The following is a 17,500-nucleotide window of genomic DNA, read 5'->3' on the forward strand; positions in this document are numbered from 1 at the left end:
AACTGCCACAGAGAATGCCGTGCCAAAATCCCAAAAACTAAATCTTCTTGGCTGTTAAGTTTGAAATAATTGCTTGCAAGATTCAAACAGTTTTCAGTACAACTTTATGCAACAGAAATGACATGAAAAACTCGCTGTTTTGTGGAAATTTTAAATTTAGCGGGCTGTACAGCGGGCCGTACTGTAGAATATGGCCCGCTAATTTAGCCAATTACAACGCGCGTACTATCTGAGAGATATAATAAAACTAATTACCCAATGGAATCCATGGGTTGCTAATAATATTAATGTTTTCATATTTTGATGATCTTTTTTAATAGACTTAATCAACATGGAAACGCTTTATCATCCTTTATTTGGCTTTACGAAAAAATTAGAGTAGGGTTTGAAAGCCATTGCCAGTGAGAGCTTTTTAGCCATTGTCTTTAAAGTGCACTTATATGTAAAGTGCACTTCTATGTTGTGGGTCCAAGTTGCTGTTAGTTTTGATAACTTTGCTTGTCTTGCCCAGTGGTTTTAAAAAAAATCAAAATTTTGCAGTAAGAATATTTAGCGGGCGATAACATTGTAAAAAAATATTTGAGTTTAGGCGCACGTTAAGTGTTTCTAATTCAACTAAAAGGGTTGACTTCATATAGAAATTTTACAGTGAAGTTCCCTTCCTCACTGAGGCCCATTTCAGGCGTCCAACTTAACTTCATTCCTATAATAATTGTATCCCAGGACTTGATAGACTTCCTGACAGATTGAGGATACAGTGGAGATGCCTAGCGCAGACATTTCTGCATTCGACAGAGATAATCTCCTCTGGCTAGTCTATACAGGCAAATGATTATTGCAATCCTCAATGCTGGCAGTCTCAGTTCTTCAGTGACAGTTTGCTGAATAACAAAGGGTTCAATTCGGTTTAGGGAGACATTAAATGTTTCTCAGGATACTCTGAAGGTTTTTTTTAAATCTTGCATCTGAAGAGTTATTGCAAACATTTTCCCGCCAGTCAGTATTTTTTGTTCGCTGACAAGAAAGGAACTGGACGAGGAACAGTGACGTTTCTTTGGGAAATTAGTAAATAATTTGCTAACTGTATCATCGTCACCTTTTTCTGTCCTCCTTGATGGCATTTGCATGAAAAACAAGCTCTTTATTTCCATAATTTGTCTTTCCCACATGTTTTCCACTGTTTTGGCAAGCAATAACTGCAGACTGTAATAGACTTGTTGTTCACTTTTTCAATTACGTTTGACTTTATAAGGTTTGAGGTTTGAATCAACTGCCAAACTTAAAGGGGCTAGGTCACGCTATTTTAGGTAAATTTGTTTAATTTTGTTAATTATGAGCCCTAAAGGTCAAATTGGCAGAGCAAGAGTCTTTCATTTGCAAAATCACGGCCACATAACAACTGAGAATGATTGTCCAGCTTTGTAAATGACATTTTGATACAGATTGATATAAATTTGAAAAACGTTGGGCCGACGTTTTTCAAATTTATCCAAATTCAATCCATTTCAATCCTCTCCAGTTTTGTCCATCCATGTCCCTTCTTGGCTTCCCTGTATTTTGTTAGAGTTCTTCTATAGTTTTAAACAGTTATTTTGATATTAGAGTTAATTCTATGACCATTCGATCAGTACTGAAATTGCCTAAAATTGCGTGACCTAACCGCTTTAATAACTTCAGTTGACCCAAATACCGGTAGTTATTAGGTTCAGCACAAGAAAAGTTTGACATTTGAACCCTGAGCCTGAAGATCATTGCACACATCATTCTATTCAAAATATTACAGAGTGGGAATCAATGTTATCATTCCATTATTATCTCCAATTCAACATGTGCAAATCTCAATAAATCCTGAATGTTGGAATACTCAGAAATTTCGATTTTTGCCAACCCACTGGAAGACACTTGTAGGAGTGGCATGTGGTGAAATCATTCAGAATGTGAGCAGATGGGTTAGGGAGGCATTCAGAACACTACAAACATAATTAGGTTGAAAATTTAATATTATTATTATGGGTATTATAAATATGGGCATTATTATACATACTATATTCATCAGAACGAATCTTTGAGTTTCTTAGTACCTGTGATGAAGACTGTCTACATTCTTTTCTTGTAGGCAGCAATTAGAAAAGAACTTAATGAATTTAAAAGCAAAGAGATGGAAGTTCATGTAGAAAGCAGACAGTACACAAGGTGACACTTTTTTTTTACTCACAAAGTTAACCCATCATTTAGGTAAAGCTATTATAATTTTCTTATTATCAAAAACATGTATCACTTCTTGGGGAGAAAAAAAAACAGAGTTCCCGACAAGATTAGTGCTGAAGCCCCTTCCAGACCCAACTGGGACACAACCCCTGAAGCAACAAGGCGGTTGATTTCTTGGTTCATATGCCGGTCGATGTTGACTTGAACAGGACCTGGGTTAGGGTTAGGGTTACAGTTTGATCGGTCCCTCTAGATATTACATGTACATGTAAGTACAACTGTTCATATGCAGAAATGAAACACACAAGATGGCCATGCTGAAATCTAAAATTTTGCCTCTTGATGATTAGGGTTTAGATTGGATTGCTTTAGGTTGTAAGACAATCTTAGGAGGCATGAAAAATCCGAAATCTCAGGACTTTCTTGAATTAAGTTTTCTTAGTTGTCATCAGATACACCTGTACAGTGTGTAATAAATGTGTTGCTTAACTGTTCTGCATTACTGGTCATTGATTGTATATTAAGTAATTTAAGTTGTTTTTCTGTTGCAGATTCCATCGACCCTAGTTTTATACCCAAGTTCAGAGGATTTTTACTTTACAAACTATTTTTGGTTAGATTGAATTATTCAAGAAACTCTTATGAAAATGTACAGGTCATGCCATGACTGTAAATAATAACAATGAGAATTTTGTATAGGATTGTATAGATTTTTAATGTGTTTAAGTTAACACTCTATACATGTAAGAAGGAGGCATTATATCCATGTTTTCATAATGTAGCACTTTATTTCTTCCAAAATTAACTTAATAGGCCATTTTGCAAAATTAAGTGCTACCTTTTTTCCTACTTTGAAAGATGTTTTTGGCCTCAGCAGGCAGACCCCCTGGCTGGAGATAAGCATACTTGTATGTGCAGAATTAGATGGACAATGATATGTGGGATCCTCTAGCCTTTTAATGGTTCACCCAGGTGCAGAATGTTTTTGACCATTAAACAATTATTTAGTAATACTGCCAGACAGAGTAAAGTGCAGTAATTATTCAAGAGAGGAGATGCCTGGGTATCCATATTCAGTCAATAAATTATGTAGTTATCATTCAAGAGCCTTCATCTTTAAATTTACATTTATTGATTTGCGGGTCTTTCGTCAAACTTGTTAAACACAGACCCATAATTTTATCATTGCTTGCCATTTTGTTAAGGTAACTTGTTTTACACTCTTTCAAATATTTAAATGTCAACCAAAACATATTTACTACGGTATGATTACTAAAATAATGAATACAGTGAACCTTAACTAATTCCTGCACAGGGTATCTCCTTCAGTGCATCTGACGTTTCTATGTTTGTAAGCAGTTTGTAGGCCCCATTGCATGGAAAACTGTTTGTGTAACCTCTGAAACAAGAACTGTCCATCACATTAATTTTGATTTTGGGATGCTCTGGTCATACCCTCATCAGTTTCCCTTCTTTTGAAATCATCAAAACCAAATGGAATCAAATTGCTATGTTTTTTTCTTGGAGCAGTAGAAGCAAAGTAGCGAGTTTCCAAACTAAGTCATGATATGAACTTCTTTATCCTCTCCACAGTTAACAACCATTGAACGTTTTAGAAGCCTGTTTTTGCTGTTGATTTCCTGAAACTGCAATTACATACGATGTGATACAAAATTGTACAATTTAGAGGGAAATAATAAAAAAGCACACTTAAATTAGCAATGCATGATGATGCAATAATATTTCAGAAGCATTCTGGGAGATTTGAAAACACTACATGACCCTCCTTCAGTCAACCAATATATTACTTTCAAGTGTTTTAATTTGTGAATCATACATTAATTTAGTTTAAACACTGCCTTATCAAAGTGTGTTTCATGACACCAAAGGTCTGTTTTGTTTTTGTTGTTTGCAAGACAGATGTGTAGATTCCTCTCCTCTCACCGCTCTTTCTTCAAATTCAGTATGACAGCCATTATAAAATTATACATGTGTATTTAAGAAGAGCATTCTGAATACAAATGCCCGTGGTGAGCTTGTTTTGTGAATCACATTTTTATGGCAGCCGTTGCTGCTCACTTCCACCCATCTGATGATCTTTCCTGTTCCCAAGATACATGCCCTCTGCATAATTTCCTACTGACTTCCAAAAAAAAAATCGTTAACAAATCTCATCAGTATATCCCAGGAAACAAATTATTCCTGTCCTTGGGAAAGTCCTCAATCTTTTTCTGGTACCACTGCTGTGTCTGGTGACTTCTTCCTGCCAAGTAACACACCATTACCATCCAGGCTAAATAAATTCCCAAGTGTTGACAGACCACTGCCATACCAAACCATGCTACCAACTCACTAAAACGACATAAAAAGAGAAATGAGTACTAAACTAAAATAACTGATAAGGTTTCAAGTATGCTTGAACAGGTTGTACAGCTCAGCACGCATAAGAAACACACTATGAAGCCCAGGTGATTTTTTTGCCACAAAGCAAGGGTCAAGTTGGGTAATAATAATAATAATAATAATAATAATGATAATAATAATAATAATAATAATAATAATAGAGCGAGTTTCAATCGAGTGTCGTAAAACCAAAACCAAAGTAATTATTTTGGCCAATCAAAAAGGACGGAGACAATCCAGTAAACCAATCAACACTCGAAGTAATTACACATAGCTGACACAAAGTGCGGGAAAATGTGCACGCACAAGCGACGATTGGTTTTGGTTTCACTTCTGATTGGTCGAAAAAATGGCGCGTGAAATTTGAACTAATCACTGAGTGAAGTAATGAAAAACCAAAGCAGTTCGTTAATTACTTTCGACAATCAATTGAAAATGCTCTAATAATAATAATTAACAATAATAATAATAATAAATAATAATAATATTATTATTATTTTACGGTCACATTAAGCCAGATATTGTAGTGGTTCATAAAAGGGAATGGATTGCAATGTTAATTGATACAGCATGTCCATTCAACACAAGAATTCAAAACAAGGAGTCGAAAAAGATAGAAATTTACCAGGATTTGAAACATGAAATTAGAATTTAAGGAAGCTGAAATAAGTAACGATCATCCCAATTATTAGTGGAGCAATGGGAACAGTATACAAGAACATAACAAACTGGATCAAAAAGCTAGGGGTACCACTGAATTGCCCCAAAAGGCTTCCTTGCTGGGACAGCAAAGATCATCAGGTACTGTAGGTGTTGGATACCTAATGCTAAGGGAATTAGCCTGCTACCCAACATGGAACCAGTAGTACAAATTAATACTAAGAAAAAGCAGAAGTAGTAATAATAATTATTTAGCATAATTTACCGGTGTCGCATGATTACAGTTGGATGACTGCATGAAAGTTGAAAGTCAATTAAGCAGAAAGTCAAGGGCCAGCCCCAAAAGCATGATAGCCTAAACAGTAAGTTTGAGTTTATGTATGAGAATGTAATGGAGTTACTACTTTTACAGGAATATATTTGCCAGTGTCCTTTAAGAGTAGTGATTTTGGAAACGGTTCTAAGTTGAGGGCAACACTGCAGACGTTTGTAACTTACAAGGTATAGTGTGGGCACACAACAAAACGAAATAGTCCAGCCTGTGGAATAGAATAAGCCCAGGAACCAGCAGGTCGAAGAGAGGCCAATATATAGTGGTGATATCCATTAAGTAGTTCACCAATGAAATACAACACCATGCCAACAATCAATGCCAAGTGGTCAGATGACAGTTTAGCAGCAAGATGCTCATCTGTGTATAAGTTGCACCAATAATGTTGTACAGCTGAACCAAGGGTATAAAACAAAGAAATCTGGAAGAAAATAAATTAAAGGAAATAACTCCTGTCCATGCAAAAACTGATGTGTATCCTGTATTTGCCTGTTTGGTACATAGATAAAATTAATAATACTGAATAATAAATAAATAAATAATAGCATTGCTAGATAATTTTGAAAGGTAATGGCTGGCTGTAATAGTCCGTTTCATTGTATGACTAGCTTCGAGAGCGGGCAACATGAACCAAATCCTGCGCTGTGATTGGGTAGCCGAGTGGGCAGGATGCAGCTATACTGCCTGCTGGGGATTTCTCGCTTGGTCCCGCAAGATCAGAGATAATTTTTTTTGTGTTTTATCCCGTGTAATAAATCCTTTATTGACCAAGATGGCTGGATATTGGCCTTTTTTTTTTTGCATGTTTATGGACCGAGGCAAAATAAACACATAAACACAGCAAACACGTGAGAAAAAATAATCCTGTAAAAGAATTCTACAGTTAAATCTGTCAGACAGGTTTTTTCCAAATGGCAAAAACTGCGATTTTCATCTGTTTTGATAATAACTGAAAAAAATGTTGACGGTTTTGTCTTCATATTGTTACCTAATTCCCAAAAATTAATTGTAACCCTGGTGGTACAGCCATATTTTTAGAAAAGGCCTTTGAAATGTCTAGTTACCAGTCCCCCCTCCATGAGCTCAGTCATAATAATTATTTAGCATTTTCCACTAATTTGCATTTATTTGTTTGTTGGGTAAAATTACATTTTACATTCAATTGCAGTGACTAACACTTCAGAAGAGCCATCCTGTTGCTTTAACTTCAGAGATTTCAAAATCTTGATCTTTTCCTCTGAAAAACTGTAGTATTAGCCACCTTTAAGGTTAAATTGAGTTAAGACGACTTATATTCCAGATGTTGTTTGTTTTGCCTCATGGATTAAAGAACGAGGTATATCCATGTGTTGCGCACTTGACAGTAATTCTTAGTTCACTTCAGCACAGGATAAAAAGGTCAGTGAACCAACACCAGGACTGCAGCACTGCAATGGCAGCGTTTTAAGGGTCCATTTTCATGCGGCCGGGTATTCTGCAATCTAGCCAACCCGGAGCCAAGGTCATTCACAATGCAGTGACCTTTCACTGGGAAGGCAATGTGCATTTATGAGTCTTTCAATGTTATATGCTCAGAGTCTGCCAATCAAATACAGGACTTTGTGTACCGTAGACCTGATTCTTGCAGAAGGATATTGACTTTACCTCAATGTTCTTGAAAGTATATCCACTGTAACAGTTGTTTTATTGTACCAGCTTAAAATTTTCCGTTAATATTAATTATATTAATCTTGGCAAAGGTGATGTTGTTAATTATTGTTATTTCATTCATAATAAACTCTTGATGAAGTTGCATATGTCAGAGCTCTCAAGTCTTAAAGTTTCCAAAGAGTGAGATGCTTGCTGGAGATTGCACCAAAGGCACAAGTGTCCTGAGTTTCTTGTGCGGGAGGCACCAAAAAATTCCAGGGGGTCCGGGGGCATGCAAAAATTTTGAAATTTGCACTTCTTAAATTGCTGGAAAATTATGCACCATTGAGTCTGAGATTTTGTTTTTTTTAATGCTGCTTGCTAAGAGTCAGCCCACGCTATTATTATGGTCAGCCTGTTTTATCGGTAATATATAATGGTAATTATTGAACTGAGTGGAGTGAATCACAGGTGTGATTTCAAAATCGAATGAGCACGCAGTGCAAGTGCGATTTGATATCACAAGCATGATTTCAGACCAAAATTGCACGACGCAAAGTTCAATTACCACTTTATTACATCCACTTAGAAATCACACAATAATTATTTATCGCTAAAATACAGGATTTTAGTCAGCACCAATATTTTATTGATCCAGTTGGGAACAAAAGTTGCAAATTCGCCACAATGGATTTCTTGGTCTTTCATTTTCCTGCAATTTGATTGGATACCTTAAACAAAATTATGTTGAAAATCTGATTGATTGTTTTACTTTAGTGTTCCTTTCTCATTGGCTGGGGAAATGGTGCGATTAAGGCCAAAAAATAATGTGATTTGGGAATAGATTGCAAGGATCACCTGTGATTTCTAAATGGATGTAATAAATTGGCCTATACTTCATATATTAACGGGTGAAAGTCCTGAACAAACAAGAAAATTGGTTGCACATGAACAGATTGAACATTGGCCAAAGTTCAGTGCCAGTGAAGGAACAAAATTAATTCGGAATTCATGGGCACTTCTGAAAGCTTACAAGGTAGAGTTACCTACGAGAAAACTGCCAAATTATGCGTGAGAAATGCTTGTGTTGGCATGAGAGCATGAGATTGCGTGAGAATTGAGAGCTCTGCATCTGTTGTTTCTTAAGTTTTGAATTGGACTCATTGATTAGTTCCAGCCAGTGACCTTGGAAATTTCCACTGCATTTGTCACCAGTGCAGTTGGGCTAATGGCTGTGAAAGAGTTTCCCTGGCCATTATGGTCATCATATCCAACACCAGTATCTACTAGCAGCATTTCACTTGCCAATTGCAACTTCTACTATATAACAGATGTTAGTTCCTAAATACTTCATGTTTTTCCCACATGTGCACATTTGAATGAGTTTTTGTTAACTCTCAGGTGTTTACGAGTATAAAATTTACTTACTACTACTTATTCAAAGTAATGACTAAAGGACCACAAACATTCCTGTTAAAGTAAACAAGAGGCTAAAGGTAGCCTGGCTAGTTCTCAGTTACATGTAAATCAAATAGCTGACTGATAGCATTTCCTGGTTGCATACAGTTCTTTAACCCTTCCCCACTTGAGAGTGAGGCCCTTAGCAACCCAACACTAACTGATCTTATTGATTTTGGTAAATCGTTCCAATCCTTTGCTGCAGCATATTGAAAAAATTTTTGTCCAACTGTTGTATTTGCTTTTGGTAAATCTAGTATAGTGTTGTCTCTGCAGAGATTTCTCCCGTGCAGACTTGATCACCGAGGTAGATAGCGCTTTAGTTGGTTTGGACGACACCTACGTATAGTCAATGATTTTATAGACCAACTGAGATCTCAGAAAACACTTCGATTTTTTTATGTTAAGAGTCCCAATTTAGATCTCATACTTTGATCAGTTACAACCTTTTCACCATTCAAAGCAGTCTTACATGGTTTTTTGCTAAAATCCGACAAATTAAGTCATAGATGCATGGTAACGGTAAATTAAATACTGTATTTCTTATTGCTATCATTTTTTATTTGTTAAGACATTAATATTTAAATAGTTGATCTCTTTTTTTATTAGATGTGACATGATTGTTTTTACTGTTTATTATCATTTTCATGTGGTTCAGCAATATTTTTATTTACCTGCTCATGTATTAAAAAAACAAACTAAAGTGATACATTTTTAGCAGTTCAAGTGAAGTTATTATTATTGTTATTCTTGCTATTATCATCTGGAATCATCTACCTTCTAAGAGAGGCCTGTTTGAAAGAAAATGCATGTTTTTCAAATAATCACCTTAGTTTGTAATACTATTATAATAATAAGACAAAAATTACTCGCCTCAGGCTGAATGTTGAATAAAAACCTCGCCTTTTTCTCGGTTTTTATTCACCTTGCCGCTGCTTTGGCGAATAACTGTTAAATACTAAGAGTCAAGCTAGAGCTCTAGGGGAGCAGGGCTCTAGGAGCTCTAGGGGAGCAGGGATGGCTCAGTGGTGAGAGCACTCGCCTCCCACCAATGTGGCCGAGGTTCGATTCCCGGACCCAACGCCATAAGTGGATTGAGTTTGTGTTGGTTCTCTTCTCTGCTTCGAGGGTTTTTCTCCGGGTTCTCCGGTTTTCCCCCCTCGGCAAAAACCAGCATACAGCCGATTCCAGCTGGCTGTAAGCTGTGCTCCAAGGTCACACATGGACCATATAGCGGCTGCCAGAGGTGCCTTTGTAAGCTTTCGGTTCGACCTTGTTGAGCTGCGTTGTTGCTGTACTTTGCGACGGCGATTAGCAGCGACAATTACGACAATTAGAGCAGTGGACAGGGTGCGGTGAAGTAATTACCTTCTTGTCTAAAAATATTACAGTACCAAAAAATGAACCAAACACAGTAGCCTTGAATTACCTGAATTGCTGGAAGAGCACTCCATTTCTTAGAATACTTGTGGATAAACAAAGCCTCTAGAACTCTTTTTACAAAGTGGCCAACATACGTCAACAGAGCCACAAGATGAAATGCTGACCGTGGCATTCCAGCAAAATACCAAAACACAATCTGTGACACAGCTGGAAGGGCATAACACAGTGACCAACCAAAGTGTGGATTGATGTTTCCCTCCGGGGCAAACTTACTTAAAAACAAGTAAAAATAAAATGGAGAAGACGTTACATGAAGCCTTTTTAAAACTGATTTTCAGTTCAAATACCACTAACAATAATTATTACTATTATTATTAATGGTGTCCAACATAGGCAGTGTTAAGGAAAAAGTCCGAGATTAAAAATCATCTGTTTCAGAGTGGAAAACTGACCTACACCATAATTATAACCTAAGTAGCCAGAGAAAACTCTCTCAAAGCAGAGCAGATATCAACAGATTCAACCCACAAACAGTATCTGTTAAAATCGCCTGTTGGAAATGTCGCAGGTTTAACCCTTTAAAATCCAAACCGGCGTAAACTGGCCAGACTTAGTATTTTAGTCTGTCTAACGCCAGACGATTTTACTTGTCACTGGGGAACCCCCGGGAGTCAATGGGCTTTGTGGTAAAGTATATTACTCTCACAACTGAGAATGCACCAAGCAATATGTATCCCCAAATCAACCCAGTAAAATTGTCATGCAATTTAGACTAATTGCATGTTTATCCTCAGAAATTATCAGTGAAACAATGACAGCTGTTTTATCGGTTGGAATAACTTTGAGAAGTCAAGTAATGCTATGATCCTTGCAGTTATGGATGCAATTTTAGCAATTGCATAGAGAAGCCTGAAAAATTCAGGGCTTCAACAGGGTTTGAACCTGTGACCTCTTGATACTGGTGCGACGCTCTAACCAACTGACCTATGAAGCCACTGACTTTGGGAGCTGGTGTACACAACCGCTAAAATTGCGTCCATAACTCTGAGGATCACAGCATTACCCAATTTCGTATCCGCAGTTCAGTATGTGATTCACTTCATATATCATTTCATTCATTGATTCATTCCTCATGGAAAGTTAGAACCCACAAATGACCCGCTCCCAATGACAGTGGATTCATAGCTCAGTTGGTTAGAGTGTCGCAGCAGTATCACAAGGTCACAGGTTCAAACCCCATTGAAGTCCTGAATCTTTCAGGCTTCTCTACGCAATCGCTAAAATTGCGTCCATAACTGTGAGGATCATAGCATTACTTGATTTTGTATCCGCAGTTCAGTATTTGATTCATTTCAGATGTGACACAGGTTTCTTTTGCTCTAAATTACCACTTTATTACGCAGTAAGACCATGGCAGCTAAACATCTTAAGGACACGATATAAAAGTACAAAGAAAACCAAAACAGCGAACAGAATAAACACGCCATACACTATGTCATGTATGCGCATGTGTGGCCTTATCGGCCCCAGGGCCCATGTGAGCGCATGAAATATGCACTCTCACACATATATCATTTTGTTCATTAATATATTGATTTAAGAATCTTTGCTTACACAAATTTAAGTATTCCTTTAAAAAGTCTACCATTATGTTGTATTACTTTTTTTTTACTTCCTGTCTTTTCTCTCCATTTTCCTGTAATGAATAACTGTTCATAATTATCTTTATGGCGGGAATATTATCATAATTTTCCGAATGGTTGAATTTGTAAGGTTAATCATGCAATTTGTCTGAATTGTATCATTCACAATTTTACAGGGTTTGATTTGGGGATATGTATTGCTGCATTCTCAGTAGTGAGAGTAATATACCGCAATCACTGAAAATGGTGTATCCTGTACCAAGCCATTCATTTCACCTGGTGAGAAGGACCTTGAAGTGAACTTTTCTGCTATTTTTCTCACCATTCCGTGTTTAAGTATTCCGCCATTCCGTGTTAGTCAGTACTCGCACAGGGAGCAGGTAAGTCCTATTTGACCATTTTTCCAGTTAAATTCACTGCACATTTGAAATGCGAATCCATCTTGTTGATTTGAATCACCTTACATGATCAAACTACACACAAACGATCGAAGGCCGACGAACTCTGGAAAGCAAAGCTTTCCGTAAAAGGCACAAAGTGCCAAGAGTACAAAAAGAGACAAGGGATGAAACTGACTACCATGTGACTAGTTCAATGTGGACCATAACATACCGGTGACAGAAATGGAAGTAGAGCTCCAGCTGCCATACCGGATGTTGATAGGAAGTGAAATTAACCGTTACTAATTCAAATCTCAAAACAGCTGATCGTCTGGTTTTGCACAAAGACATGGAAACTTCGCTTCAAGAAAAACGGCATCCGCACCAGGATAACAGACACAAAAAATTTAAAGTGGAAAACAAATCTCTCTTCAGAAGTTGGTTGGTTCTATACACTATAATCCAAGTAACATGCAAGTCATGATTTCCCATCTATCCAGTCAATGACCTCAACAGTAAGCTTGCTAACCTCAACTTTGGGAATGCATCTGTAGAGGAAGAGTGGGAAACTCTTAAGAATCTGCTGTATACGTCATCATTAGAGAAGCTGTGTCCAGTTAAAAGGAATCATCAAGGTTCGATGAAAATGACGAGCAAATCAACTCCCTTCTGTAAGAGAAGCATAGACTCCATCTTGCCCTTCATTGCGACCCAAGTTCAGAGTGAAACAAAGCAGCGTTCACAGAATGTTGGTGCAAAGTACAGTTCAAGCTCCACGCCATACAAAACCAATGGCTTAGAGAAAGCGCAGACGAAATACAGTCGTATGCAGATTGACACAACGCAAAAAGATTCTATGATGCTCTCAAAGCTATCTACGGTCCTACACCATCTGGATCCTCACTGCTTCTGTCTTCCGATGGCAAAACACTGCTGGCAGACAGATGCCAAATTCTTGATTGCTGGGCAGAACATTTCGACTCCGTTCTGAATCAGCCTTCTTCAATAAATGAAGCAGCAATAAATCGGCTCCCACAAGTAGGCCCTAACGTAGAGCTTGACTTGCCACCTTCCACTGAAGAAGTGACCAAAGCTATCAACCAGCTCTCATGTGGTAAGGCCCCTGGTGCAGATGCCATCCCTGCTGATATACAGATCAGGTGGACCAATGCTAACACAGAAGTTGACTGAGCTGTTCTCATCATGCTGGTGTAAAGGAATCGTTCCTCAAGATTTTAAGGATGCCTCCATCGTTCACTTGTATAAACGAAAGGGTAATAGACAGGACTACAACAACCACAGAGGGATATCATTGCAGGAAATATCCTAGCCAGAGTGTTGTTGAACCGTCTCATAAAACACTTAGAACAAGGTTTACTTCCAGAAAGTCAATGTGGCTTCAGGGATGGTAGAGGCACATGCAGTCAATATGATATTCGCTGTAAGACAACTTCAAGAAAAATGTCAGGAACAGCATCAGAATCTCTACACTATCTTTGTACATTGTAGACCTGACCAAAGCATTTGATACCATCCGTCAAGAGGAGTTGTGGAAAATCATGGCTAAGTATGGCTGTCCTCCAACCTTTATCACCATGATACGCCAGTTCCACGACGGCACGATGGCTCAAGTGCTCAATGACGGCAAAACTTCAAATAAATTTCCGGTCAGCAGAGGAGTAAAACAAGGATGTGTTTTGGCTCCGACACTGTTTTCCATCATGTTCTCAGCCATGCTCTCTGATGCATACACTGACAAAGATCCTGGTCTTGAAATTCCGTACAGAACTGATGGCAAACTATTCAATCCGAGACGTCTGAAAGCATCAACCAAAGTACACCTAACAAAGATACTTGAGCTTCTCTTTGCTGACGACTGTGCCCTAATTGCTTCTACTGAAGAGCAATCACAGCAAACTATAGACAAATTCTCAAGGGTACGTGACAACTTTGGTCTTACCATTAGCACCAAGAAAATAGAAGTCATGCACCAACCTGCACCTTGTGCAACATAAAAAGGGCCTAACATCAAGGTCAAGGGTACAAACTTGCAGTCAGTTGACAGCTTCACATACCTTGGCAGCACACTATCTCACTGCGTCCATATAGATGATGAAGTCAACAACCGTATTGCAAAAGCCATTGCAGCATTTGGCAGGCTAAGACACACAGTATGGGATAGAACAGGTGTAACTCTAGCAACCAAGCTCAAAGTCTATAATGCCGTTGTCCTCAGCACTCTCTTGTATGGGTGTGAAACCTGGAAAATCTACAGCAGACATGCACCCAAACTACAGCATTTCAATACTACAAGACTACGTAAAATTCTAAAAATCAAGTGGCAATAGAAAATTCCTGACACAGAGGTCCTAAAAGAGAGCAAACTTACCATCCATCCATACTCTTCTACAGAGAAGCCAACTTCGCTGGGCTGGACACTTGCACAGATTGCCTGAGTACAGAATTGCAAAACAGGCAACAGGCAAGAGAACTGCAGGCAGTCAGAAAAATGGATACAAGGATGTCCTCAAATCCTCGCTACGGCTATGAACATCAATTGGGAAAGTTGGAAATCCTATGCCAGCGATTGAACAAACTGGCGCTACATGATCAGTCTTGGTGCCAACATCTCAGAATTAGCAAGAACACTCGCTGCTCAGCAGAAACGAGCCAACAGGAAAGTCAGATTAGCCAGCACCTCAACCACAACAGAGGGCGACTACAAGTGCCACCATTGTGATCGCTACTTCTGTGCCCAGATTGGACTCAACAGCCATCTCCGTACACACCGAAACCAATCAACAACGTAGAAGGAAGTTTTGGTAATCATCTCTACGATGGACGAACAACAACAACATGGCTGTGTAAGGGCTATGTATAGCTGTGTAGGGCCATGTATAGCTGTGGAGGGCCATGTATAGCTGTGTTAAGTCATTTATAGCTGTGTCTGGCCATGTATAGCTGTGTAGTGCTATGTATAGCTGTGTAGGGCTATGTATAGCTGTGTAGGGCCATGTATAGCTGTAGAGGGCCATGCATAGCTGTGTAGGGCTATGTATATCCCTCCCTTTAAACATCTCTATATTTGATTAAGTCAACCGCTATATGATATCTATACGGCTAAACTTCACAATACCCCGCCACTTCTTTGCATTTCATTGAATACAAATAAGCTCTATTGTATCAACTCTCGTTCTTCAAAAGATGCGGCATAGGGGAAACAATAGTGGTTAGCTGTGGCGGGGTATTCTGAAGTTGCACTGCCCATCGCGGATAGGATTGCAACTTTCGCTCATCCCCGCTCATATCGTTTGTATATGGTTTGATCACATACGGTGATTCAAATCAACAAGATCAATTCGTATGGTGAATTTAACTGGAAAAACGGTCAAACAGGACTCCTGTACTCCCTGTGATACTTGCAGCGCACGCTCCTTGCATTCCTCTGTACTGTTGTACCAGGGCGTTACAAGTCGATAATTTCGATAGTCGATAAAAGTCGATCGTTGTCAATCAAATTCGATACTAATCAATCGACAAATATCGGATGTCGATAAAAGTCGATTACACAATTTTTTGTGATTATCGACTTTGATCGACTTTGATCGATTTCAATCGACAAGTATCGGAAATACAAAAAAAAAAGGTTTATGGCGGGAGACGAGGCTACAGTTGCCAAGCACAGTTTAATAAAGGAGGATTGGCTATGCCAAGACTTTATTTTACCGATTTACATTTATTTATTGATTTACAGTTTTTTATTCAACTTTATTGCCATACGGATTTACTTTAAAGCTGTTTACATTTTCGTGGGCGATTGAAAAATGTGTCAGCATTTTTGTCGATAAAATCGATATTCAGTTGAAAATCTTGTGATTATCGACTTGTATCGACAAATTAAACTTGTCGATTGACAATTATCGACAAATATCGAGTATTATCGACTTATCGATTTCGATGACCGACTAACGTCCTCTGTTGTACGGAAACACCACTGCCAATTTAGTCAATAGTGTGATGTGGTGTCCCCGTAAAACGATCATTTTTCCTCATGAAAGATTGCCATAAAACGATGATTGTTTGAAATTTCAACGAATTCTATGATCAGAGCACACGGGTTTCACCTGTAGCTAAGTTGAAACTTTCCCAGGTATTCATTGACGTAGACCATAACAAAGAAAGCTATGTCTAGGCCACACAATCCTGTGTTAATCTTGGTCCACTCTGGAAGGACTACAAAATCGCAGAGGTAGACCAACACCAGCCATAGGAGGCAAAACGTGAATGCCACTGAAAATGGTCTTTCGGCCATTTGGTCACACTATTTGACTGCAGAAATACCTACTTCACCACAGACAGCTAACTGTTCTCACTTACAGGGTGTATCCAACCGAGCGGAAGGAAGTTTAAAAAAAAAAGACTGGTTCCTAGTAGTACATTATAACTTTTCGAAAGATGGCCGCATTAATACAAAGGGTAGCGAGACAAGCGTTGTCAACATTTAGGGCTGAAGAAACAGCTGCGTTTTCCTCTAACTTTGACAGGTTAAAAAAATTGGTAAGTGAAACATTAGTGATTCAACCGATTCGAAGGGGGTTTCGCATTTTTGGGAGGTTTCGCGCAATTGTTCATGAAGTTACGCACGAACGCGCTTTTAGGAACCGGCAAAATGATGGTTACATTTTATAGTTAAAATTTGTTTAGATTGAATAATATGAGGAGCAGATAGCCTATGAGCACATAATGTGTTTGAAGTCATTTGGAAAAGAAATTAATTCTTACCAGGATTCATATTTGTAGTGAAGCGAGGTATATTCGCAATAGTACGTAGGGAAGCAAAAATTTAAGTTGTTCGACATGTGTTCAATTAAATTTAAGGGATCTTGACCCAACCTTAAAAATAATAATTTAATAATATTGAATATTAAGTCTTGAAACTACCCAGCTCGTTTTAGGCCCCAGTAATCTGAGTAGTTTTTTTGTGCAATTTAGTTCCTTATTTTAAATGCTGTCTCTTCTGTATTTTGTGGCAAAATAAATAAGCCAAGTGTTTTGTTGTTTGTTGTTTATTGAAAGTCCGGGATGGGACTTTACTGAAACTTGTTGCTTTTGAAATGACCTTGTGCTGTTATATGGATTTACGGTCGCTTTGAAAAGTTAGTACGCAAACGTAGTATTAGTATAAATGTCAATGCAGAAATTTTATCACAGGCAGCCCAAGCTCAGTGTGAGCATGGCCGACATTGAATATAAGGATTTGTATGGGAATCCCGACAAAAAGCTTAAGAAGATAATCCTATGAAAAACGTCTCAATTAAGAAGCCAAACTTTATTGTCATTGTGGGTAGCTTCCTTGCTGTGTGGTTATTTTCCAGATCCGATGCAATTTGAGCCATTTTTCAATT

At 38.2% G+C, this 17,500-nt stretch overlaps 3 protein-coding genes across 4 annotated transcripts in view; 2 read left to right on the forward strand and 1 right to left on the reverse strand.

Annotated features, from left to right (window-relative positions):
• The window catches only part of LOC137977837 (phosphatase and actin regulator 1-like), a 22,823-nt gene extending 18,727 nt beyond the window's left edge, over nt 1-4,096 (forward strand). Inside the window, exons 12-13 of one of the 2 annotated variants that reach the window (XM_068825177.1) lie at nt 2,117-2,193; nt 2,760-4,096. In XM_068825177.1, the coding sequence (XP_068681278.1) occupies nt 2,117-2,193; nt 2,760-2,775 (93 nt within the window). In that variant the 3' untranslated portion in view covers nt 2,776-4,096. The remainder of the gene's footprint in view (nt 1-2,116; nt 2,194-2,759) is intronic. The other variant, XM_068825178.1, reaches the window with a different exon arrangement.
• LOC137977838 (very-long-chain enoyl-CoA reductase-like) lies at nt 4,079-16,490 on the reverse strand. The gene is made up of 4 exons (XM_068825179.1): nt 16,220-16,490; nt 10,119-10,344; nt 5,770-6,023; nt 4,079-4,560 (listed from the first exon to the last, which is right to left on the reverse strand). Exons 1-4 carry the CDS (start codon nt 16,405-16,407, stop codon nt 4,383-4,385), a joined length of 846 nt encoding a protein of 281 aa, XP_068681280.1. The 5' UTR covers nt 16,408-16,490; the 3' UTR covers nt 4,079-4,382.
• Nucleotides 16,491-16,516: 26 nt separating this feature from the next.
• The window catches only part of LOC137977840 (2-aminoethanethiol dioxygenase-like), an 11,375-nt gene continuing 10,391 nt past the window's right edge, over nt 16,517-17,500 (forward strand). The window contains exon 1 of the mRNA XM_068825180.1: nt 16,517-16,652. Within this exon, the coding sequence (XP_068681281.1) occupies nt 16,551-16,652 (102 nt within the window). The 5' untranslated portion in view covers nt 16,517-16,550. The remainder of the gene's footprint in view (nt 16,653-17,500) is intronic.

This window comes from Montipora foliosa, chromosome 11, assembly GCF_036669935.1.
Source record: "Montipora foliosa isolate CH-2021 chromosome 11, ASM3666993v2, whole genome shotgun sequence".
Taxonomy (NCBI): domain Eukaryota; kingdom Metazoa; phylum Cnidaria; class Anthozoa; order Scleractinia; family Acroporidae; genus Montipora; species Montipora foliosa.